Source organism: Ctenopharyngodon idella, chromosome 10 (assembly GCF_019924925.1).
Source record: "Ctenopharyngodon idella isolate HZGC_01 chromosome 10, HZGC01, whole genome shotgun sequence".
NCBI classification, from domain to species: domain Eukaryota; kingdom Metazoa; phylum Chordata; class Actinopteri; order Cypriniformes; family Xenocyprididae; genus Ctenopharyngodon; species Ctenopharyngodon idella.
The window spans coordinates 35,946,277-35,972,457 of record NC_067229.1 but is presented as its reverse complement, the minus strand read 5'-3'; the positions used below and the strand labels follow the sequence as shown (position 1 = coordinate 35,972,457).

General features: G+C 37.5%; 2 protein-coding genes across 3 annotated transcripts; both read left to right on the top strand.

The window, feature by feature from the left end:
* Positions 1 to 453: 453 nt before the first annotated feature.
* Positions 454 to 16,675, top strand: trpc4a (transient receptor potential cation channel, subfamily C, member 4a). Of its 2 annotated transcripts, none has more exons than XM_051911263.1 (11): positions 454 to 875; positions 4,572 to 4,975; positions 7,135 to 7,653; positions 9,276 to 9,630; positions 9,738 to 9,877; positions 10,479 to 10,804; positions 10,897 to 11,092; positions 11,329 to 11,523; positions 13,011 to 13,052; positions 13,454 to 13,543; positions 15,274 to 16,675. In XM_051911263.1, the coding sequence occupies exons 2-11, from the start codon at positions 4,598 to 4,600 to the stop codon at positions 15,826 to 15,828; spliced, it is 2,796 nt and encodes a 931-aa protein (XP_051767223.1). In that variant the 5' UTR covers positions 454 to 875; positions 4,572 to 4,597; the 3' UTR covers positions 15,829 to 16,675. The 2 variants fall into 2 exon arrangements, with proteins under 2 accessions (XP_051767223.1, XP_051767224.1); XM_051911264.1 differs by having other exon boundaries at positions 454 to 880.
* Positions 16,676 to 19,440: 2,765 nt separating this feature from the next.
* On the top strand, positions 19,441 to 24,371 carry ftr54 (finTRIM family, member 54). The gene is made up of 4 exons (XM_051910962.1): positions 19,441 to 20,459; positions 21,461 to 21,620; positions 21,727 to 21,783; positions 23,465 to 24,371. Exons 1-4 carry the CDS (start codon positions 19,863 to 19,865, stop codon positions 24,016 to 24,018), a joined length of 1,368 nt encoding a protein of 455 aa, XP_051766922.1. The 5' UTR covers positions 19,441 to 19,862; the 3' UTR covers positions 24,019 to 24,371.
* The last annotated feature ends 1,810 nt before the right edge of the window (positions 24,372 to 26,181 follow it).

Here is a 26,181-nt window from a genome sequence, read left to right as displayed (position 1 = left end):
TTTTCAATGTTAACTTTAATTTATTTTAATTGTGCTGGGGCATTTTTTGCCCCCCTATCTTAAATATGGGGCATTTTTGTTCATTGATTTTGGTGCCATTTTTGCCCCAAGTACCCGTTAATTTCTTTGTTGTTAATGTTTGGTTTGCTTGTTTTGTATACTTTAAAGTGTCTTCGAGCAATGACTGAAAGTACATTATTGTCATTGGTTAGGAACTATATATAGGAACTATATATATATACATATTATTATACTATACTATAGGCTATATATATATATATATATATATATATATTAGGAACTATGTTATATATATTGTAATGATAATTCATTTTAAAATTACTGAGTGCACCTTTAAAGACTGTGACACTAGACGAGTGGAGAACCGTGTACAAGCACTCTCTCTGGAGAGAGAGAGAGAGAGAGAGAGAGAGAGAGAGAGAGAGAGATTGCAGACAGGACATCTGGTAGCCTTTGCGCTCCAAGTCTCTTCAATCAGCAAAATAACTCTTAACGAAAGATGAGAACGCGTCACACCAAAGTGCGATGAAATCTATATGGGAAAGAGAATATGCAAGATGATAAACGATTACAGATCTCACACATGCACTTTCTGGAGACAACAAACATGTTTGGCTTTGGGAAACTCTGCAGATTAGCTCCATCTTGAATGCGAAATGAGAGGATCATTGAGCCTCCCTGCGCGTACAAATGGATATTATTTTCCCGCGTCCTATTTCTATCGTTGCGCATTTTCGCGCTTTTTCTCAGTGGAGGCGGTTGGAGTGTGACGGGTTTTCTTCGCGCTGGGCACCTGTTGTACGTTAGTTAGACGGAATCAGTCACGAGTCAGTGCAACATCCAAAAACCAACAGGTGAGGTGAGATTCCGTTATTTCATAAAAGGGTAGTTCACTCAAAAATGCAATTTCTGTTCTTTGCTTACACTCGTGTTGTTCGAAACCTGTATAAATATCTTTCCTTAAACACAAAAGGGGGTGTTTTTCCCATACAATGAAAGTGAATGGAGACTGAGGCTGTTATTACGTCTCATATTGTGTATCACAGAAAAAAGTAAGTCACACATGTTTAGAACAACACGAGGGTGTGTAAATGACAACAGAATTCGCAGTTTAGGTGTACAATTCCTTTAAAGTGACAACGAGTTCTATTTTATAAACGCGCTCCACACAGTTAATTAATTGTTGTGGTATTTAAAAATAAATAACGAATTAAATCTCAAGTAATTCGCTCTAAAGAGTGCTTAACATAAACTACAGCTCTGCCTGAAATAGCCTGTTTTCACTATAATACAAGCTGCCTACCAATATACAGCGGTTTTGGGGCATCATACGAGCGAGCATCATTTATATGGGCATTAGGTGCGCGTGTAGTATTTTTTATTTAGTATTTATTTTTATTTTTTTTGGACATTTTGCCAACTCGAAACACGGCAGCAAAAGGGGAAAAAAAAAAAAAAAGCATCTATGAGCAGAAATGCTGCTGAGGTAGGCAGCTCACTGTATTTTGAGACAGCCTCCAGCAATCATGAGTGGCGACTAAAGCGCACTGCGCACTGATCTGTCTGTGTTCATCAACCACTTCTGCGCACATTCTAAAAATGCCCTCATAAATATAGGAAAATCTCTTCACTAGGTAAAAGGTTCATAGATAGACCAAAATAATGGCATAATTCAAATCTATGAATTGCAACTGTGTCTAAAAAGCTTTTAAAATAGACGTAAACATTATTTTGAAGTGGACTAATAATTGCATGTCTTTCTCTTGTATCAAGTTCATTTGACTTACAATCAGTGTAACAATAGAAGCCTATGGAAGGTCCTCATAAGTGTACAAGTTTTTACAGAAAAACACTATGAAGCTGAGAAATTTGTTGGGGACCATAATATTTTATCAGTAGACTAATTTTTTTTTTGTCTTTTTTTTTTTTCAAATCACACATAGAAGCACTGGCCATCATTATTTACAGGTTATGGTTATTTATATCTTGACAATCAGCCACATTCAGCTTTTATGCAGATGACACATATGCAGATTATCAGATACAAATAATTGACTTGGATGACCCATGTTTTCTCTTCATTAATCCAAATGACAGTTTACAAGAGGGTGTTTTCATACTTTTACTGTGGTAAAAGAGATTAATTGTATTTGGCTTGCAACTACATTATGAACATTTACCTACATTATATATATCTACAAAATATAAGTTAATAATTATCTTAACAAAAGACGTCTCTGGGAGACAGTAACAAGTATAAGTGTTTGTTTAACTTAATGTAATGTATATTTGGACCATTAAAACACCATGAGGTCTTTAGTGACTGTTAAGTCTGCCGAGGAACAAAATGTTTTAACAGCATGTTCCTGTAAAGCACAAGAGAAAGCACATGCCATAAAACATCAGCATCTTCTACAGGGTGACTATCAGACTGAGTCTCCTGATGCCATGAACCTGACAAATATCCAGCTTATATCCAGAGGACACGTATGTGCAGATTTCAGCGGTTACAGATATTTGACCCATGTAGCTGCCTACCTCAGCAGCATTTCTGGTCATAGATTCTTTTCTTTTTTTCTTTTTTTTTTTGCTGCGTTTCGAGTTAGCAAAATGTCCAAAAAAGAAAAAAAAAAAACACTACACGCACCCCTAATACAGGCTATTTCAGGCAGTGCTGTAGTTTATGTTACTCACTCTTTAGAGCGAATTACTTGAGATTTGCTTGATGATGCTCACTTCTGGGTTGGCCTAAAAGATGTCATTGCTGCAGTAGTACTATGACATCTTTTAGGCCAAACCCGGAAGTGAGCATCATCCAGGTTCCCTTGACAAAAACACAATAGGATTTTCCCATTGGATTTTAGATTAATTGCATTAATGAGCTGTGTGACCAACAACAGTTTGATTCTTATAAGTTTTGTTCATCATGATAATCTTCACAAATAAACACATCTTTTATGAATTTTGAAGCCTAATACAATACAAGACTAATACAAGCCTGTAATTCAATATATAACTTAACTACACCACTTTCGTATGACTTCAACGTCACCATCACTAAGACTAAAGTAAAAAACATTTTCTTCAATAGTTAGAATATTTTGCAAGAGCACGATTATGAACACAGTGAGGCTATTAAAACAGACTTAGGGCTCGTTCACACTAGGGTTGGGCCTATAAACGATGCCATCGTCCATCGCCAATGCTGACAGACATCAAGTTGTTGAGCCGGCATCGTGATTCCACGTCATTTGAACTAAAGCACTGATATTCAAATGGCGGCCCACGGTCCACATCTGGACCCTGGCATGTTTCCATCCGCTAGACAGAACAGTAGCACCATTTTACTGTTTCTAGTTGAAGTCAGCAGCGCGTCAAAACAGCGGTGCGGATCACACCACAAGCACTCAGGATCGTTTGTAGTAATGATATTTCAACGCTATATCCTAGTAGTTTTATCTAAAGACAAAGCGCGTCAATCAAGCACTTCCAGCTCCGTGCGCGTTCTCTCTTTCTCCAGACGCACGCCACATGTGCCTGTCCACTTAAGTAGGGCTCGCTGCTGCCTGTGGTGGACATCCAACCCCGCCCACATCCAAGTGTGATGTCAGAAATCACGCCCGTGCCCAATATGTCACCTCGTGACTCCCCACTAACCCACTTTACCAGAAATCCCCCCGCAGGTAATTTCATTGGTTACAGTGACGGGTAAGTTTAGGGATCATTGGTAGGTGTAAGCAATCAGTACTGTGATTGACATGACCAATACAATCTTAAGAATCGCCTGCAGGGCGGCATGGGCCTGGCTTCTGACTTCTCACTTGGATGTGGGCCAGGTTGGCCTAAGTGGATAAGGTGTGATAATGTTTAATGTCCCCAACAACCTCTGTAGTCCCATTTAGCTACTTAGCAACTGCCTTTTTCAAGACAAGTAAAGCTTAAAGAAATCACAAGGGGGTATTACTGATGTATTTTATGATGTAGAATAAAACGTAATAATATCTTTAGCTTGTGTTAACCACACTCTATTGTGATCTACTCTGATCCAAATGACAGCAAAAGTGCATTTTCAAAGATCATTTGTGTGGTGAGGGAAAGCAAAGCTGATCCTCACATTTGAATATGAGATGCCTAAAACAGTTTGGATAATGTCAACAGGTTGAATTCCCCGCAGACATTTTATTGATTAACATTAATGATGCATTTTGAAAGTACTGAGTTGCTTTATAAACACCAGTCCATGGTATTCATTTATGGCATAATTTATAGCATGTGCTCTCTTAACTCCATTAAGAGCTTGTCCCATTAGAAGTATCTGAGGTTTTCACTATGGCCTTCAACAAAACGTCTAAATCTAATAACCTCAGAGTCAACAGAAAACCAAGCAAATAAGGGCTGAGTGTCATGCTAATGGGATGTTGGGTGTGGAAATGACGGTTTACAATGCTTAAAGCCATTTCCTCTGTAATGCATGATTCCTACCCTCATTTACCAGCATCTCTTCATTGTCTGTACTGGCTTTCTCTGTTTCCATCTCTCTCGATGCCCAGTTGTCTCACATGAAAGCATAGCAGCAATGTCACAGCTCTACTTTCGCAGAACAGAGAACTTCTCATACAGGGACCGGATCCCGCTGCGGATAGTTCGAGCCGAGTCGGAGCTGTCACCTCTGGAAAAGGCCTACCTGTGCGCTGTGGAGAAAGGCGACTACGCCAGTGTCAAACAATCACTGATAGAAGCTGAGATTTACTTCAAAATCAACATCAACTGCATCGACCCTCTTGGACGGACGGCTCTGTTGATTGCCATAGAGAATGAGAATCTGGAAATCGTTGAGTTGCTGCTCAGCTTTGGCGTGTATGTGGGGGATGCACTCTTACACGCCATACGGAAGGAGGTGGTGGGGGCTGTGGAGTTGCTTTTGAACCATAAAAAGCCCAGCAGGGGCATGCAGGTAAGACGGCAATCACTGACAAATTTACTTCAGAGTTTCCAAACTGAAACAATTTCATGTCTCTCCTACTATAGCATCTCTTGGGTCCTCCTTTCAATTCAACTTACACATGCAGGAATTCCCAGTTGCCTTGGTAATCCTTTCTTTTGTGAAGCGACTGTAAATGTGCAGATTACGTCCAAACTGTTTCAGACATTTCAAATAGTTTTTCAGACCATGTTGCAGTGATACCTAGAACCCGATGATGCACTAATCCTTTCTGAAAGGGACATTTTTCCCTTGTAGACATGGCTGTTTAATTAAAAGTTTGGAAAGTAGTGTTCTTTTTATTAGTGTTAGTAGTGTTTTTCTTGTTTTTGCATGAAGATGGCTGCATTATCTTTCTCACTGTCTTGCAGCTGAAGATTAAGTCATTTTCCACTTTGTTTGAAGGGCTACGACCTTTGTTACAGATAAAGTTCTAATGACTTAAGCGCCAGACAGTGTAGTGAATTGAACATCGTGCCACCACGTCACAGAAAAATAAGGTGAATTTGTCATATTAGCTGGTTAGGTTTTTTGTGGGATAGCAGAGAATAACTGAATCATGCTTTGAGCAATTCAAAGGCTTTGTTCAGAGCAGATCAGATTTTTTGGTGTATCCCACTCAAATGCATTTTTTCTTGTAGTCTAAACAGCAAAACAAAAACACATTCAATTGTAACTAACCTGATCCAGATCACATTTGTAGGTTTGCAACCGAATTAAAATTGGATTTTTGAAAATGCGTTTCAGTCTAAACAGCTTGGATTTCAATTATTTTCATCGTTCAGGCACAACGTGTATGTGATGTCATACACAATGCACAATGGTGTCCAAATTCACTAATTTTCCCTCGATTTTACCCTGTATATTTAACTATGTGGCTAACTATGTTGTATGAAAGTCATCTCATGAGTATGAGTAAACGGTAATATATAATTATAGTGTTATGTCGGAGTAGTTTAGTTATTTAACAACAGTTCAGTTTCACACTAGAGCTTGAACAGATGTTCTATTTACTTCAGTGTACCACTCACTCTCACAACGCATGCGCACACACCCCAAGGACCTTGTATCCCCATAAACTGTGAGTTAGAATACAACAGATAGGACTAGAAATTATATGATAACATGATAACATGGTCTTTTCCCACAATTTTCTTGTGTTATCATAGACATACAGCTAAACTACCAATCAAAAGATTTGTAATTTTTGAAAGCAATTAATACATTTATTCAGCAAGGACGCATTTTGAAATTGATCAAAAGTGACAGTAAAGACATTAATAATGTTACAAAAGATTTCTATTTCAAATAAATGCTGTTGTTTTGAACTTTCTATTCAAATGCATCAGGGTTTTCACAAAAATATTAAGCAGCACAACTATTTTCAACATCGATAATAATAAGAAAAGTTTCTTGAGCACCAAATCAGCATATTAGGAGGATCTGAAGGATCACGTGACACTGAAGACTGGAGTTATGATGCTGAAAATTCAGCTTTGACATTACAGAAATAAATTACATTTTAAAAATGTATTAATATAGAAACATTATTTTATTTTGTAATAATGTTTCACAATATAAGTGGTTTTACTCAATTTTTGATTAAATAAATGCAGCCTAATTGGTGCACCATTAGAGACTTCAAAAACATTAAAAATCTTACTGACCTCAAACATCTGAACGTTAGTGTATACATAGTCGGTTATCACTTTCATTCAAAGCAAATTACATCACAGACATTATAAGGGAGAGGACCTAGAACACTTTGAATAAGAAAAATCGTAATTCAATATGACGGCAAGAAGAAAAGAAATCTTGCCTTTCAGTTAGAAGAGCCAATCAGCTATTTGTTCGGGTGCCCACTCCCTCATTCATCCCCCCCATGTGTAACATTTAATACACATATTACAAAGGCTTATTATTTTCTTTGGCCATCAAGTAGTTCTTGTTTTGATTTCTCAGAAAACAAGACTTAAAATGGTAATTTTGCTTTTCAGGTAAATGAATCTTGTTTTAATGATGATATTTATTCCTGAAAACAAGACAAAAATACAGAATAATAACATTATTATTATTATTTTTTTTTGGCAGTGGACTTACTGTTTACCAGCCCAGATTTCTCTCTTTTCTAGGTGCCTCCTATCCTGTTGGATAAACAGTTCTCCGATTTTACCCCTGACATAACGCCCATTATTTTGGCCGCACACACCAACAACTATGAGATCATCAAGATGCTGGTTCAGAAGGGGGTGTCCGTGCCCCAGCCCCACCAGGTGCGTTGCAACTGCATGGAATGTGTGTCTGGCTCAGACGTGGACAGCCTGCGACATTCCCGATCCCGTCTCAACATCTACCGGGCCCTGGCCAGTCCCTCGCTTGTCGCCCTCTCCAGCGAGGACCCCTTCCTGACGGCCTTTCAGCTCAGCTGGGAGCTCCAGGAGCTCAGCAAGGTGGAGAATGAATTTAAGTCAGAGTACGAAGAGCTTTCCCAGCAGTGCAAGCAGTTTGCCAAAGATCTGCTCGACCAAACGCGCAGTTCCAGAGAGCTCGAGTTGATTCTGAATTACAAGGATGATGTGAATCTCCTGGAGGATGAAGGGAATAATGATCTCGCCAGGCTGAAACTGGCTATCAAGTACCATCAGAAAGAGGTAAGATATTTGCTCTCCAAATGTCAGAAATGGTTCTGTGACAACAAGAAATTTGAAAGCAATCCTCAAATGCTGCTAGATCAATAGCAGAAGTGCAAAATAATCACTCCAGATAGGAACAGCACTTGAGCATATTATAAAGGTTCACAGGTGTTTAGCTGTTTGTTTCAGTAATCGAGGATTATATTTGGATGGCTGCCCCGTTGATTTAGCAATCTGGTGTGTTTTACACATTGTGGATAATTTCAGGTGGTGTTGTGTTTAAATCAAGCTGAGCAGAATATTTTCAACTCAAGAAGGTACTGTAGGTTGTGTTTTTATTCCCCCTAGAGCAGGGCGGGGAAACTCTGGCCCTCGAGATCCATTTCCCTGTAGAATTTTGCTCTAACCCTGATCAAATTTAAAGCTTTCCAGTAATCATGACAACATTGATTAGCTTGTAAGGGTGTGTTTGATTAGGATTAGAGCTAAACTCTGCTGGAAAGTGGACCTCGAGGTCCTCATTTGCCCCCCACTGTGGGATTTTGCAGAGTGGCTGCAACATTATGTGGATCTATGTTGCCCCCTTCTGCCCACATAAAACATTACAAGCTCTTTCTGTTTGAAATGTTGAAGGACATTTTTCCTTATGCAGGAAAGGTTTCTATGTATTGATATGTAAACTGTATGTGTGTGCTTGCTTAAAAATGACTGAAAATGGAGAAGAAGTTATGCTTACAAGCTCTGGAAGATGTTGCCCTTTATTCATATGTAGCATCTGAATGTAATTTAACAGAAACACAGCAGAATATTATTTTTCTATTCCTGTATCATGGAAATTCCTCTGGAAGATCTTCTACATCACAAACAAGTCGTTCTGTTTCATTATTTGTCTTTCATGAATAAGAGAACCAAAAAAGAGATACATAAGATACAGTATATAATATACTGTTTATATATCTAATTATTGACAAAATATAAACAGCAATAAAAAATCTATTTAATGTATATTTTATAAAGAATTCAATAAATTAGTTAAATACAGAATTAATATTTTTGACTTTTTTTTTTACCAAAAAGTAAGAGTTCAGTGCTATTGATATCACAAAAAGAAAATCACACACAAAATTTAAATTTATATATGTTTAATTCATACATGAGTCAGTGTTTGGCTTGCTGCGTGCCATGTGTGGCCCAGATGGTTTCAGAAAAGGTGCAGAAAAGATATAGCTAGGGATTTAAACCAGCGATGATGAGAACCAGATAGAGCAGCCTGAGAGAAAAGAACAGTATGTTACTGTAAGCCTTTTTGTGCCTTTTGTGTTTGCTCTTTTTAAATGGCACTTGTTTCTCATTAGGACATGGCTCCATTATTTTTTGTATTCTCCCGCAGAGAGCATTTCTTTTGCAACTGTAGAAAATTATGTCAGTCTCCATGCATGATAGAAGGCAGAAAATGATTTTGCATCACTGCACATTCCAGAAAATGCAAGCAAATCATTAAATTAAAGTTCAGGCAAAATCTCAGCAACTCTATACATTACTGTATGTCTTGATTTATGGTTAATGGTGAATTTACTGCTTTAAGAAAGTTCATTTATTCATTTAGTCAATTTCATCTCTCTTCATTATTCTGTGGTTAGTTTGTAGCACAGCCAAACTGTCAGCAGCTGCTCGCGTCTCGCTGGTATGATGAGTTCCCAGGCTGGAGACGGCGCCACTGGGCCAGCAAGTTTGTCACCTGTATGTTCATTGGATTCCTCTTCCCCTTCTTTTCGCTGTTCTACTTGATCGCCCCCAAGAGCCACTACGGCCTCTTCATCCGAAAACCCTTCATCAAGTTTATATGCCACACTGCTTCTTATCTGACCTTCCTCTTTCTCCTGCTGTTGGCCTCCCAACATGTGGATTCCAAAAGTAATCATACCATCAATGCTATGGATGTCTCAAGGCCCACCACTACCACTGTGGAATGGATGATCTTACCCTGGGTTTTAGGTAATGTGTGAAAAATCTGATTTGATTTCAGTCGGATTTTTGATCAGTTGTAGTATTTTATTTTTTTTTTAAGTTTTTTTTTTTTTTTCAATATCTTTGCTTTACAGGCTTTGTATGGGCTGAGATCAAACAAATGTGGGATGGTGGCTTTCAGGATTACGTTCATGACTGGTGGAACCTCATGGACTTTGTCATGAATTCTCTGTATCTGGCCACTATCTCATTGAAGATTGTCGCTCACTTTAAGGTAACAAATTGTAATTAAGTTAATATGTTCTATTTTACACATTCTATATAAAATAAACCTTATAAAAGATATATTTGTAAAAATAAATAATAATAATAATAAAAAAATAGACATTTTTATTCATACAAAATTTCATTTTCCTTCGGTCTTAGTACACGATGTAACTACAGAAGAGTTTTAAATAGGAAAAATATTGAAACTCTTTGGTCATTTTTTAACGAGATGCTAACGGTCTAATCAGATTCAATGAACTATGCTAAGCTATGCTAAAAGTGGTACCGCCAGACCCGGAGATCGGCTGAATGGATTCAAAAACGGTAAAACTCAACTATTTAACTCTAGGGGAGTTGGAAAATGAGCCTATTTTCAGAAAAAGTGGAGTGTTCCTTTAAACATAAATTTTTTTATTGTCTTTGATTTGCTTTCAAAGCATTTCAACTTTCATTGTAGACATACAAATTAGTTGCTGCTGGAAAACATATTGAGTTGCGCCTGGTTAGAACAGGATGTTAGACTAGTCTTAATCAGAAGCAAGAATAGAATATGATCAGAGGTTGAACACGATGACATTCTGTAATTCTCAACACTTCTCTTTCTGCAGTCCAATGAAAGTCAGTGCCGGAAGGACTGGGTGATGTGGCACCCCACCTTGGTGGGAGAGGCCTTGTTCGCCATTGCTAACATATTTAGCTCCCTACGACTAATTTCACTCTTCACAGCCAACTCCCACCTGGGCCCTCTTCAGATCTCACTTGGCCGAATGCTACTGGACATCCTCAAATTCCTCTTCATTTACTGCCTGGTGCTGCTCTCTTTTGCAAATGGACTCAATCAACTGTATTTCTATTATGAAACCAATGGCACAAAAACAGATGACATCTTATGCAAGGGTATCCGCTGCTCAGTGCAGAACAATGCATTCACCACGTAAGGAACTGTAGTTTTCTCAAATTTAAGCATAATTTTGCTTGTTTTGCAATAAATAGTGATATTATGTTTTTTTATTGTTTTTTTTCCAGTATGTTTGAGACACTGCAGTCATTGTTCTGGTCCATATTTGGTCTCGTTTCTCTGTATGTGACCAATGTTGAAGCCAAACACGAGTTCACAGAGTTTGTTGGAGCCACAATGTTTGGGACCTACAACATAATCTCTCTGGTGGTGCTTCTTAATATGCTTATTGCTATGATGAATAATTCCTACCAACATATTGCTGTAAGTGCTATAAATTATTAGTTGTTTTTACTGCATTTGGGTACATAAAATGTATGTATTTGTTTATATATTTAAAGTTTTGAATAACTTTTTTGCCTTCATTAGTTCATTTTATGACCCTTTGGTGCGATAAATGAATTTTTTAAAAGTACAAACATTCTCTATCAAACATTCTGTATCATTCTGTTTACTGTTCAATTGACATTGTTCGGCTCTTCTCTTTGGTTGTTCCACAGGATCATGCTGATATTGAGTGGAAGTTTGCCAGAACTAAACTTTGGATGAGCTACTTCGAAGAGGGCGGCACATTGCCTCCTCCCTTCAACATCATTCCAAGTCCAAAATCAGCATGGTACCTCATCAGATGGATCAAGAGCCACTGCTTCAAAATTCAACAACGAAAAAGAACAGAGACACTTGGATCACTTGGGGTAATGAGCAATTTCCTCTCTTTTTCTATTAATAATTCATATGAAATATGGGTTAGTCAACCCCCAAAATTAAAATGACCTCATAATTTTTTCACCCTCATGTTGTTTAATTTTTTTTTTCCTCCATGGAACACAAAAGAAGATATTTATTAGATGTTCATGCTGCCCTTCGAGACAAAAAGTAGATGGTGATTTACATTGTCAAAATATAGAAACAACCAAAATTCACCATAAAACTTGTAATGCGACTCCACTGAAGGCGAGCAGAGTTTAACTCATGTGCAGTATTTATCAAAGGTGCAGTAGGTGATCTGAGAAATGCTAACATTAGCCTGCTAGCATTGAAAGCATACGATCCCACCCTCCCTGCAAATCGCTGTCCAAAGCCACGCCTCCTCCAAAACTCATGAACAGCTGCTCTTGGCAAAGTATCACAAGAAACAGCGTCATGTCTCAAGGCACATAACATTACAATAATAATTAAAGCTGCAAGCAGCGATGAAAGGGCCCTCCTTTTGGGTTTTCAGATTTTGCACCCGTGGACTTTTTTGTAGGGATTGGGCTGTTACATGTGTCTACTGAATTTCATACTTGTACGTGAAACGTAGCGCGAAGGGCACTTAATTGAAATTTTGTAGGTGGCTCTATTGAGCCATTTTGCCACACCTAATTCTGAAACCCATATCAGATATAAATTTTCACCACTTCTGATGCATGTGCAAAGTTTCATGAGTTTTCAAGCATGTTTAGGCCCTCAAAAATGCCATTCATTTCAGAGAAGAAGAATAATTGACTGAGCAATTACAATAGGGTCCTCACACCATCAGTGCTTGGGCCATAATGAATGTAAACAACTTAGAGAGCTTGTACCTGACTGCTGCAGATTCATTTCATGTTGATAATGTTAAACTGTTACGCTGCCTTAGAAGTCTGTCTGAAATCAAGTTTTCAAATGCAGCCAATGACACATAAGACTGTAGGCTTGTTTGAGACGCATCAGCGCTGCACAGACCGATCGGCATATGACATCAAAGCACCGTGAGAGGGTTTGGAGAGCATTTGACTCCTTATGCTTTTGAATCGCTCTCGCTGTACTTTGATGTCATACGCCGATCTGTCTACACCACGCCGATGCATCTCGAACAAGCCTTATGGAAGCACAAGACATGATCACATGACAAGGAACCAGGACACATGACTGTGAGAAATTACAAAATAAAAGACATGAAACTATAGTGAACCAAAACCCAAAACAGATGTGACAAAACTAGTCCATAGAACTTGCACACTGTATTTCAAGTCTTCTTAAGTCACACGATTGCTATGTGTGGGGAATAAACAACAGTCAATATTAAAAATCTGCTTCTGAAAAACAAAATGATTCTGTGAACAAAATGATTGGAGCTGCTGAGGTTACCACTACCTTGTAATATAGCAAAGTAGGTGTCATGAAAAATCAATACAATTGAGTTATTCCCTTTTTTCAGATGCGAGCTGCTGAAAACGTCCGCACAAACCGCCAGTACCAGGTAATGGTGTCTCTTTCAAAGCAACTGATTTGTCTACACAGTGCACTTTGAAACAGAACGCCAGATGAAAGGTTACAGCTCGCCACCATCTCTTTTCTTATGTCATGCAGTGTAAATCAACCCATCTTTCTGAATTTACAGATTAAAGGGATAGTTCAGCCAAAAAAATGTTAAAAATTGCTTGGTTACAAACATTCTTCCAAATAACTTCATTTTTGTTCAGCAGAACAAAGAAATGTATACAGGTTTGGAACAACTTGTATACAGAAACGACGACAGAATTTTCATTTTTGGGTGAACTATCCCTTTAATCTCCCTTTCATATACACTTTGACTTCTCTGAAAGTCTTTAAGGTCTGCTTGTTTTACATGTTCATAATTGAATTAATTTAATTTTTAAGGAGGTACTCAGAAACCTGGTTAAGCGGTATGTGGCAGCAATGATCAGGGATGCCAAAAAAGAAGAGGGATTAACGGAGGAGAACTTTAAGGTAAATTGCATATGTTTTTTTTTTTAATGTGGTATTAAGTAAAGGGACAATGTACAGTCAACCAAAAATTATCACAATATAATCCTTAATCAGGTCTTGTAGACTGTAGATTATTTAAGTGTTATTTTTTATCATTTACATTAATTTTTTTTACATTTTAGTTTGACATTTTTGGTTTTATTTTTATTTTAGTTAAAGTTTGTTTTACTCAGTTTGTGATGTACTTTTGTCATTTTTCTTTTTTTTTTTTAATATTTAATTTTTTTGTCATATTTAATTTAATTTCAGTTAGTTTTAGTGACTTTAATCCTTTTATTTCAATTGTTGCCAAGGCAACATTTCTAATGTTCGTTTAAGTTTTGTAAGCTTTAGGTTTTCATATTTATATTTTATTCAGCGTAATTATTTCAGCTTTATTTCAGTTAACAAAAACAATAATTAATAGTTTTAGTTAACAATAACAACACTGCTTAATACAAAGCTACTTAAATAAATGAAGAAATAAATAAACATGTCAATAAATAAGTATATACATATATAGGGGAACAAAAAGGTAAATAAGTATTTATTCAAATCCAAAGGCCGTATTCACAAAACATTTTATCTTACTACAAAGAGTTTTCCTAAATAGCAGTAAAAGTTTGTAGGTAAGAGTTTCACAAAGCTGCTGAGACCAACTTTTACTAAAGAATAGAGAGGAGTCTTAAGCTAAGAGTAAGGGCGGGTTGACCTCGTTGCCACATTCAAATAAAGATTTCAAAATAAAAATGTTGCTATATTCAAATAAAGATTTTAAAATAAAAATGTTGACATATTCAAATAAGATTTTTTTTTTAAATGTAGGCTAAGTGTCACTAATTATAACAAGTATATCTTCAGCTAATTGTCAGCCTCTTACATGTCTGCATCTCGAGTGCAAAATTCAAGCGACAAATAATGTTTTATAAACAAAGTTCGGGAGGAGCATGTTTAAATGGTCTATTTAATCAGCTCGAGGCATATACAGAGCAAGCCTCACCTCGACAGTTTTCTGCATCCCTCCACCACTCTGACTTCTCACTTTCGGCTGGTGCCTCTTCCCAGGATACAAGGGAGTACTCTGGGTGTGACCTAAATTCCTAGCTTGGAGCCTCCCCTCGGACAGCACGGGATAGGGAAAGGTCTATGAGCCTGAATTCGAACTCGGGTCACGCAAGCTGCCCACAAGGCTATCGGCGCCGACAATAGGATATTATTTTCAACTTCACCGCAATGTTTTATTCTCCATCCAATACATTTTGCCTGTACATAAATTAAACTTTATGTTATGTCATCGCAGATTAAAATCAATCTAAATATTTATTGCATTTATGAAGAAAAGGCTCAGCACCTATCGCCTCAATGGTGTACAACCATTTTTTTTGGATAGTTTGTGATTTGGTCTTAGTGACTTAGGAATCCTCTTGACTACTCCTAACTTTTCAGATTTAGGAGCTAGTTTTAGCGCTAAAATGCTTTGTGAAATACTCTTAGAGCAAAAATGTAGGAGTCCTAAATTTAGGACTGACACGCCTACATTTAGCTACTTTTTTAGCCTTAAGATGTTTTGTAAATGCGGCCCCTGGTCAGATTAATTCAGTCATAATATGAAATATAGATTTTTCATTTAGGTTATTTGACCTATTTTGTACTCTGCAGTATAACTGTATAACATCATGTTTTACTGAGCAATGTGTGAATAACATTAATAGGAACTTAAACAGGACATCTCAAGCTTCCGTTACGAGGTAATGGGAATGATGAAGGGCACTAAGATTGGCACGTCGACCTCAAAAGGGAGCACAGGAGCCTCAAACCTAGTGCATTCTGATAACCCTCTGAAGTGCAATTCTGCTTCAGCTGGAAGTCAAATGAAGGGCAAAATGAGACTGCAGAGTGTCACCACCTCTATAATCCAGGAGGGCGCATCCAAAGCCATTGCCTGGAAGCCTGGTGGCTTTAGCGGCCTAGCGGGTGGTTCTGTCCCAAACAAGACTGTTACCCATCAAATGAACTGCAAAGGGCCAAACAACCCGGGAGAGATATACTCCGTGTCAGAGGAAGCTGGTGAATCCGAGAGCGAAGAACAGGACGATGGCGAACAGGAAGGAAACCTCAATTGCAATGCAGCAAAGAACCAAAACAAAGAAACAGAGAGGGACAAAGTGAATGAGACTGAGGAAGAGGACGATGAAATGTCATACATGCGTAAAATGTGTGATGAAGAAATGAATGAGACAAACAGATATGAAGGAAGCAGATTATAACGGTATTCAAACTCTGAAAAAGTGACGATCACATACCGAATACAGGAAATCAAAGAGAAAGATGCTGTTCTCCTGAACCTTCGCTCTATCCCAGAAGCAGCTGTGGTGACGGTCCAGTGCAGGGCGCTGCATCTGTATGATACGAATATCAAGTGTCATTCTGGGTCTCAGGGATGATTGTCTCTTTTAGGAGAATACGGGGTCCGACGTTGTCATTCACAGTGATTTACACTCACTCAAGTGTGTAAATGCTCCTGTAGTTAATCGCTGCTCTGCTCTCCTTTCTGTTGAATCGTGTATGATGGCAGACACTTTGCTATTCTAGACCTTTCATTCTGCCTTACTCCATTTGATTTAGCATTTTATGCTATCTGTGGTTCCACCGTAAAAGATGTCATTACCATCATGCAACCTAATATCTTTAATAAAGTTTACTATGCAAATATTTACAACTTTTAAAACTTTTTAGTCATCTTGCATTGCGCATGAGGCAAATGTATGAGAGAAAGAACAGATTGAAGGGTGTCTTTTAATAAACGTGGATGAACTTGCTCATACCAACACTTGATAAGTCCAAAGTAAACACTGCATATCTTAAATGTACTGTAAAGTCATGTTACAGTAATCATGTATGTTTCATCCTACTCTCATTTGTATTCTTAATGAAGAATGAACAGGTACGGAGAACACGGTATTATTACAGTTTGCACAGCATCAGTACATACTTTTTGCATCTGAACATCTTATTCCATCTATCCTCGTTGTTTACTTAACAGGTTACTGCCTCGTATTACAGATCATGAATTAATGCACAAATATAAATAAATAAATATATGCTGTACTATGACTTTTGCATTATTGTGATCTTGGTTCCCATTCAAGTTTATTTCAGAAATAAGAGAGATTGATTACATAATTTGACTTTTGCAAAGATGCATGACTAACATTAACTATAGTGTACAGGTAAGTGTTTAGAAATTGGGAAAATAGTATAGTATATGTATAATGTGGGCACAGATTAAGCATTAATACATTTGTGGACTAAATCTGTAGGGTGAAACTATGAAGTGTATATATGTGAGTGTCATATGTCAATCAAGTTTTTACCATATAAATTGCACCCAATTAAAATGAGGGTCTATTTATACAGTTTGGAGACTGCAAAAGAATATCTCCCCACAGGTCTTAGGTAATTGCAACAAAAATATGCACTGCATTGCAGTTATAGATTGACTGTAAAGATTTACTGTATTATATTTCAATTAATTATTTTGGCCCAGTATGCCATATTTAAACCAGTAACGGGTTATCTACTGTCCTGATATAAATGGAGAATCTGTAATGGTTTTAAACAGACTCCTGTAGTGCTGCATAGTGAGATGGGGTGTGGTGGAGAATTAAACTGTGGGCAGGTTTCACTATCTAATTCATTTCACATTCTCCGTCCTTCACCAGGGAACAAAGGCCTATCTATAATTTATTTGAATTAGCACGCTAGAGAGTCCAGTGTGCAGCCCAAAGGCACTTGAATGAAGTTTAAAAGAGCAGTGAGTCATTTGCACTGCAGCAAGGGGCAATGCGTTGACATGCTCTGCTTTCTGCATGCTTAAATCCAGAACTGTGGAGTGGACCTCAGGGATTTTGAAGGGTTAAATCACAGAAAAGGAATAGCACAATGCTGAAAATGTGACATTTGCACGTTCCAGACAGGCTGTCATTCTGTGAATTAGTAGTGAGGGTTTTTTTTCAGGAACTCTTTCTGTAAGTTACACTAGTAGGTGGCGATATAAGTGACTTATGAGTGATGCATCAAATCATTCATTCAAAGACATTTCCTGCATGTAAAACTGCATACTGTCAGGGTAGGCACTTCTCTTTTTATCAAGTAATTCTTTTATCAGTAGTCATCTGGGTACTTTTCACCTACACTTTTATGGAATTCAGACATAGGCCTACTGTTTTTCGCCTACTGTAGAGAAATGTATTTTGGATGCAGCCATTGTTTTAATCAGGAACTAAACAACCCTCTGTGAGTCACTGAATCATTTACTCAGCCAATTTATTCAAAAACATGGATTCATTCAGGAACCATGTGTGTTGCTAAGAGACACATAACATCTGATACTGCTTTAACATCCTATGGAACTATTTTCTTTGGCGCCGCAAAAAGATGCTATTTAGATATATCCAATCAGGGCCTGAGTACAATGTTCATGTAGGGAAGACTGAGGCTAGTTGTCACACAGAGAACAAAGGGTTATATTTCAGTAACTAAAATTAACATTACACAAATGTGTTTTCTCTAAGTTGGTTGCAAACAACCTACTATAATTAATATAATTATCAGAAATTTTATACTATGTAGTAGTAGTAGCTATGCGAGGATTGCGTTATTGCCATTGAATCGAACATGGTGATCGTAAAAAGCATGAGATGAGAGGAAAAATCATATTTTAATGCTTTTGCAAGTGAAAGACCTCTTCAGATCTTTGCATTCTTTCACAAAAATTTCACGCTCTTCAAGCAAAAACAAAACTTATTATGGAAATATGAGATGTAAAGAAAAAATAATTCAATGCTTTTTGCAAGTGAACGCAAAAGTTTTTGTGAGTGAATGCAAAAGCATTTAAAGGGGACCTATTATGCACCTTTTCACAAGATGTAACATAAGCCTCTGGTGTCCCCAGAATGTGTCTGTGAAGTTTCAGCTCAAAATACCTCACAGATCATTTATTATAGCTTGTCAAATTTGCCCCTATTTGGGTGTGAGCAAAAACACACCGTTTTTGTGTGTCCCTTTAAATGCACTTTCCAAAAGAGGGCGGAGCTTTAACAGCTCATGCTTTGGTTGCTCAACGTCAACAAAGCTGGAGAATCTCACGCAGCCAAAATGACGATTGTCTGTAGCCTTACATTGTTCAAACCGGAGTCGGACACTGATGGAGAGAGTGTAAAGAAGTTACAACCTATAGAATGCATCTGGACGTTTCTGAATGATTAGTGGATAAATTTATGTAGTTGTTGTGGAGTTGATTCAACTCTTCGACTAGCATGTGCTGTCATGTTAATTTTTGTGCAAATCCAGCATTGAATTAATCCTCGTTTGTGAAGCAGTCTGGCGTAAAATGACGGCATGGCAACAACACTCTACAACAACTCTTCCTCTTCACTAAATCAGCCTAACATGGCCTCACCCCCTTTGTTGCGTGTTCCCGGGGGCAGGGTTTATGTAAATTTTGGGGTTTGTGATGTCACCAACACGGGAAGAAGCTTGTTGTAGTCCCAACCAGCCATTTGTTGTAGTCCTTAAAAACCGATTTCTGTAAAAGAAAATATCTCCCTTTGAATTGAACTTTGAGTGTCGTAACTTTGCAGATGTTGTTTATGCTCAAACAGCAACATTACACACTAACTAAAGTTAAAAAAGTGAAATCATAATCAAGGACCCCTTTAAATAATATTTTATCCTTCCATCTTTTATTTTCCCTACATCACCATGTCCCCTTAGAAACAGAAAATTTAATTGACGCATGTCTCAACATTTTCTAACCCGAATTTGGCAATGATCCAAAGAATCTTGTTTATTACATTTCAATAGGCCTGTGTGCTGCAACTCATCGAATTCATCATGTCCATTCTGTTTGTTTGTGTGGGTGTTGCACATTCTAAATTGCTATTCTGGTAAAGCAAATTTAAAATAGACTAAACATTACTGTAATAAATATAAAACATAATCTAAATTACTCTGTATAAAGCAAGACCTTTGTTCAGCCAGCCAGTCATTTGCAAAACTATCTGTCAAAATTATCTTTATTGTCTGCGCATTTCTCAGAAATGTTGGAAAATCGAAAGTTAGCACAAAACTGGTTAATGACCCTAGTGGACTTTTTATGGGACTTTGTTAATGTGCAGCAAAATACAGGCTGTCATGTCTTATAGACACACCGGTTTGGCTCTTCTCGTGAACACAAAACCAGGAAACTAGTGCGGTGAGTGTGCTGTCGAACTGTCTTTCTACATCTAAATGTACTGAAATGGCAGAAGCTAATATTTCAGTGAGCCGGGAACAGTTCAGCTGTCCAGTCTGTCTAGATCTACTGAACGATCCAGTGACCATCCCCTGTGGACACAGTTATTGTATGAACTGTATTACACGCCATTGGGATGAAAATTCTTTTGGGAGCGTTTACAGCTGTCCTCAGTGCAGACAGATCTTTACTCCGAGACCAGTTTTAGCGAAGAATGTGATGGTTGCTGAATTGGTAGAGACACTGAGGAGGACAGGACCCCAGGCTGCTCCCCAGACTGCTCAAGTTTCTCACTGTGACGCTGGACCTGGAGATGTGGAGTGTGATGTCTGTACTGGCAGAAAATACAAAGCCATCAAATCCTGTCTGGTGTGCCTGAACTCTTTCTGTCCAATTCACTTTCAACAACATGAGAATCTCTTTGAAGATGAGAGACACTATTTTATAGATGCTACTGATCAACTCCAGGAGATGATCTGTCCAATACACAATGAGCTTTTGGAGATTTTTTGTCATACTGACCAGATGAGTATTTGTATGCTGTGTACGATGGATATCCACAAAAACCATGATGTGTCACCAGGAGCAGAGAGAATGAATCAGGTATGAATTAGACCAGAAACATATTCAATAATGATGTCAATGAAAGCTTGGCCAGCACAATGCCATAGAAGAACCATTTTTGGCTCCTGAAAAGAACCCTTTAGTGAACAGTTCTTAAAAGAATCATTTTTTTCTGAGTGTGAAGAACATTTTAAGGCTTTATATAAATCTTTTTCCACTATAAAGAACCTTTTGTGCAATGGAAAGGTTCCATAAATGTTCTTCATGGAATCATAGATGCCATTAAAGAACATTTATTTTTAAGAGTGTAGTTCCCAATAACCGAATACAAGCCCTCTGGCCGAAGCATTCGCATACTTGCGTAAAGTATACGGCTTGCAGACAGTAGACTATTTTTGAGAAACACTTTACAATAAGGTCTTTTTTTGTTGTTAACATTAGTTAATTAATTAACACAAACTAACAATGAGCAATATATTTTAACAGCATTTATTAACTTTTTTTAATGTTAGTTACAAATTCACGTTAGTTTACAGTACATTAATACTGACAGATAGAACTTTTGATTTTAAAAATGTACATGTAAATGTTAACTAACATGTAATAAATAAATACTTAAGTACTTAAGTAATACTCACGTAGTTAATGTTTTTAAATGAAACCTTGTTGCAAAGTGTTACCATGTTTGCCTTGTTAATTAATTTAAAAAATGCATATTAATACACAATTTATACAAATCTAAAAGGTACAATTAATGTACTTTTTCCTTATATGGATGAACTGTTCTTGCTTTAATTTTTTTGTGTCACTTTAAACAAACTATGTAAATACTGTACCAAGACTTTGATATGTTAAAACCTAAATTAGACAAATATCAAGTCTAACCATACCAGAATGTTACGAAAAGATTCAGTGATTGAAATACAGCACATATTGTAAATATATTGTCATATGTTGAGTCAACAATCACAGTAAAATCTAATTATTGTGTAGATAATTATGAGTGATAAGGATGTTCATTATTTTTATGTTTTTCACAGAGTTCTTCATCTCTCTCTGTTCCTCATGAACATACTAACCTTTTCAGCTTTGATGCCAGTACTCATCCTTCTAATTATGCGAGAAAATCTTTCTCTAAAAAACTAAAGAAAAAAATGGATGATTTCCTTACTTCAGATGTAGTGGTTGTGTCTGGTTTGGGTAAGTATAGCATTAATTCAGGAATGAATCATGTAAATAAAAACTGAACATTAAAACAAAGATGTGACCTTGCATCAGATTACACTAAATATATGTTTTTTCTTAGTAATGCTTTACAAATATCCTACCGATGCACCCAGGAACAGGAATGAGATCCTACAATGTATGTCATATACACACACACTCAAACGTACAGTCAGTGCTCAGCGTAAATGAGCACACCCCCTTTGAAAAGAAACATTTTAAACAATATCTCAATGAACACAAAAACAATTTCCAAAATGTTGACAAGACTAAGTTTAATATAACTTGTTTAACTTATAACATGAAAGTAAGGTTAATAATATAACTTAGATGACACATTTTTCAGTTTTACTCATATTAGGGTGATGCAAAAATGAGTACACCCCACAACAAAAACTACTACATCTAGTAGTTTGTACGGCCTCCATGATTTTTAATGACAGCACCAAGTTGGCGACATTTTGCAACATCTATCTTTTTCCATTCTTGAAGAATGACCTCTTTTAGAGACTTAATGCTGGATGGAGAGTGATGCTCAACTTGTCTCTTCAGAATTCCCCATTGGTGTTTGATACTTGGCCACTGAATCACTTTCACCCTGTTCTTCTTCAGAAATCCAACAGTGGCCTTAGATGTGTGTTTAGGATCATTGTCATGTTGGAAAAGTGCATGACGACCAAGGGCATGGAGAGATGGTAGCATCTTCTCTTTCAGTATAGAGCAGTACATCTGTGAATTCATGATGCCATCAATGAAATGCAGCTCCCCGACACCAGCAACACTCATGCAGCCCCACATAAGGACACTGCCACCACCATGTTTCACTGTAGGCACCATGCATTTTTCTTTGTATCCTCACCTTTGCGATGCCATACAGTTTTGAAGCCATCAGTTCCAAAAACATTTATCTTGGTCTCATCACTCCAGAGTACAGAGTCCCAATAGTCTTCATCTTTGTCAGCATGGGCCCTGGCAAACTCTAGGTGGGCTTTTTTGTGCCTGGGCTTTAGGAGAGGCTTCTTTCGTGGACGGCACCCACGCATGCCATTCCTCTGCAGTGTACGCTGTGTTGTTTCACGGGAAATAGTCACCCCAGTTTGGCTTTCTACTTCTTTAGATAACTGCAGTGAACTTGCGTGCCAATTTTCCTCAACACTTCTCATCAAAAGACGCTCCTGTCGAGGTGTTAACTTCCGTGGATGACCTGGTCTCTGTGAGATGGTTGCCATCTTTTTGTACCACTTTTGCTACAGTATTCTGACTGATAAGTAAAGCTTTGCTGATCTTCTTGTAGCCTTCACCTTTCTGATGTAAAGAAATTATTTCCTTTCTCAGGTCGTGTGACATTTCTCTTCCATGTGGTGCCATTGCTGACAGCATGAAATGGGAAAGGGTTTTAACACCCTTTTATAGTCAACTGTCTGCTGGACACCTGTGTAATGAATAATTAGACTCACCTGTGGTTGAATTCTTGTTAAATTAGACATTTGTAGTCTAAAATTTAGCTTTGCTCCAGAGACTTTCAGTGGGGTGTATTCATTTTTGCATCACCCTAATTTGAGTAAAACTGAAAATTTTGTTCTCTAAGTTATATTATTAACCTTACTTTCATGTTATAAGTTAAACAGATGTTATATAAAACTTAGTCTTGTCAACATTTTGCAAATTGTTTTGTGTCCATTGAGATATTGTTTAAAATGTTACTTTTCAAAGGGGGTGTGCTCATTTATGCTGAGCACTGTATACACATATGACATGACTTTCCATTGCCTTTTACTGTTTTTATAGTGACCTCAAACACTGTGTTTAATCTCCATCAGATTCACAAGAGCTCTCAATGGATTCAAACACAATGAATGAAGTACTTCTACTGTCTGGGGGGAACAGAGTGGCTACTAACACTGGCAGAGTCCAGCGATATCCCAATCATCCAGAGAGATTTGATTGTTGGCCTCAGGTGTTGTGCAGAGAGAGCGTGTGTGGACGTGCCTACTGGGAGATTGAGTGGAGTGGGAGTGCTGGCGTGGGTATATCGTTGTCCTATAGTAGCATCTGCAGGAAGGGAAGGGGTGATGAGTGTAAATTTGGATGCAATGATCAGTCTATGAATTTGTACTGCTCTCCTTCCAAATACATATTCTGGGACAATAACAAAAAGACTAAACTCTACGTAAACACTTCTAAATTAAAGTCTTCTAGATTAGGAGTGTATGTTGATTACAGTGCTGGAATTGTGAACTACTTCAGCATCTCTGACAAAATGAAACTCATCTACATAGTCCAGGGCACATTCACGCAGCCAATCTATCCTGGGTTTATGGTTTATTTTGGATCAGCAGTGAAACTGTGTGATCCAGCAGTGAACTGTAGATGATACTGAGATGTAATTTCTTATTTTTCTGTCAATAAATGTACACTAGTTAAGTACCATTAATAACCACTGTACTGTAATAATGTATTGCAATAAGTTCAGTGAAAAGTTGATTTTTATAATATCCATATATAATATATATTTTTTTTAAATCCAGCATAAACTAGCATAAATTGGTCAAGGCTGGTTTTTGCTGGTTAAAGCTGGTATAGTGTTCTAGCTGGTGGATCAGTAATGCTGTTCTCAAGCATAACTGAGCTGGTGTAGCTGAACCATGTTGGGGACCAAAACATACCTTATGCTGGTGATTAGCAATGCTGGAATTAAAAAAAAAAAGAAAAAAGAAAAACAACAAAGCAAGGTTTGGTGGTATGCATAATCCCGTTGTGACATATCCCAGTCTTCAAGCACAGAGACTGATATTCAATCCACAATCTGACTTGGTTTGCAGCCTGGAGTCATAAGTACTGTAACACCATGCTTGTTCATTTGGCCAGAGGAGAAATATCCCCAACTGAGCCTGGTTTGACTGCACTTACACTATTGGATGAGAACAGAATTTGAATTGAATTGAGCTGGGCTGTGTTTCGCAAAAGCATTGTGAGCCAAGTTGATTGTAGAAACCATTTCTGGCATTGGTTCTGCAATCTACTTTGGCTTACAAAGCTTTTGGGAAACGCAGCCCTGGACGATGATACCGCTGTTTTCTGCAGAGCTGCTCTATAGCTTATTGGACTTATTTGTTTCACAATTGATTAATTTTGCAACATCAACACTTTGCTGAATGGAATCAACATTGAACTGACTCAAGGTGAATAACCACACTAATTGTCTTCTGTAGAGTTGCTTAGCTGAATTGAACTCATTTAATAATTGATGAACTTTACAAAGTTATTGAACAAAACTGAATCAACACTAAACTGATTTGAGCTGAATAATGACACTATTGTCATCTGTAAAGTTGCTTTACAGCAGAATTTAAATTTGTCTCATTTGCATCATTCACTGTTATTTTCCTGTACTGAAAAGCTGCTTTGAAACACTCTGTTTTGTATAAAGCACTATATAAAAAAAGGTCACTTGTGTGATTTGTGTGATTGCTGCCTACTAATATGTTCCAAATCGGTTATAATATTCCATTTCAGTTATGATGTTAATTACAGCCTATCTGTACACCCAAGGCTGTACTGGGATAAAATTCGATAAAGTTTAATGTATCTCAAAAAGGGAATAATTTACATTACATAAAGAGTAATAAAACGTTCTGGTGACACAATTGTTCTCTATGTTTGTCTTTCTATAACTAAATTTATCCTAGGCTAGATCCTTCCTTTCTATCTGGCCTAGAACTAGCATGTAGGCTATAGTAAATAGGTACAAAATGACAAAAGAGGTGTAAATAGTTAAGATAACAGAATCAGTGCAAATAACCAAGCACACTCACAGCATAGATTCTTTTTCCGTTTTCGAAGTGACTAGCAGCTGGTCCTTGTGAGTCACTGAATCATACACTGAACCGATTCTTTTAGAAAAGATGATTCAGTAACGAAACCCTATTGTGTGTGTTGCTTGTTCCAACAGTTAATCCTGCTGTGGCGTCGTTTGGAACTAATTGGAAAATGGTAACAACAATATACATTTCTTTGCGCAACATTAAACTTCTTGTTTATAAAACTGAACGTGTAAAAGCCCGTGGCTGTGTGGATACGGCCGAATCACAGCCGTGTTGATAGTAGTAAGCTTCGCTTGATATTGCATAAATTAACCCCGCGACAGCGGTTATTTTAATTGAAGTTACAATAATTAAATGGCCTAATTAAGTGACTATCCTTATCATGTTTATCATTAAGAAAATCTGTTCGTTTCTCAGCCTCTCCTGATCATTACTGGACGCTGATCTGCAGCAAAGCCAATTTATTGTTGTCGTTTGTGTACTGCTATGACTCCACCACTAGAGGTAGATGCACACACAGGGTTAAAACATAAGACATAAATTAATGACCATAGCTCTTAAACCTGTGTTTTCTGATACTAGTTCAAATCCCTTCACACTGTTATTCCCATCCTCACTTCAGTTTTTCCCCCACTCACCTTTCATGCCAGACAGCATGAGATAAATGCAGATGAGATTCTTGGGAGCTTTTAAAGTTCCCATCTGGCTTTGAC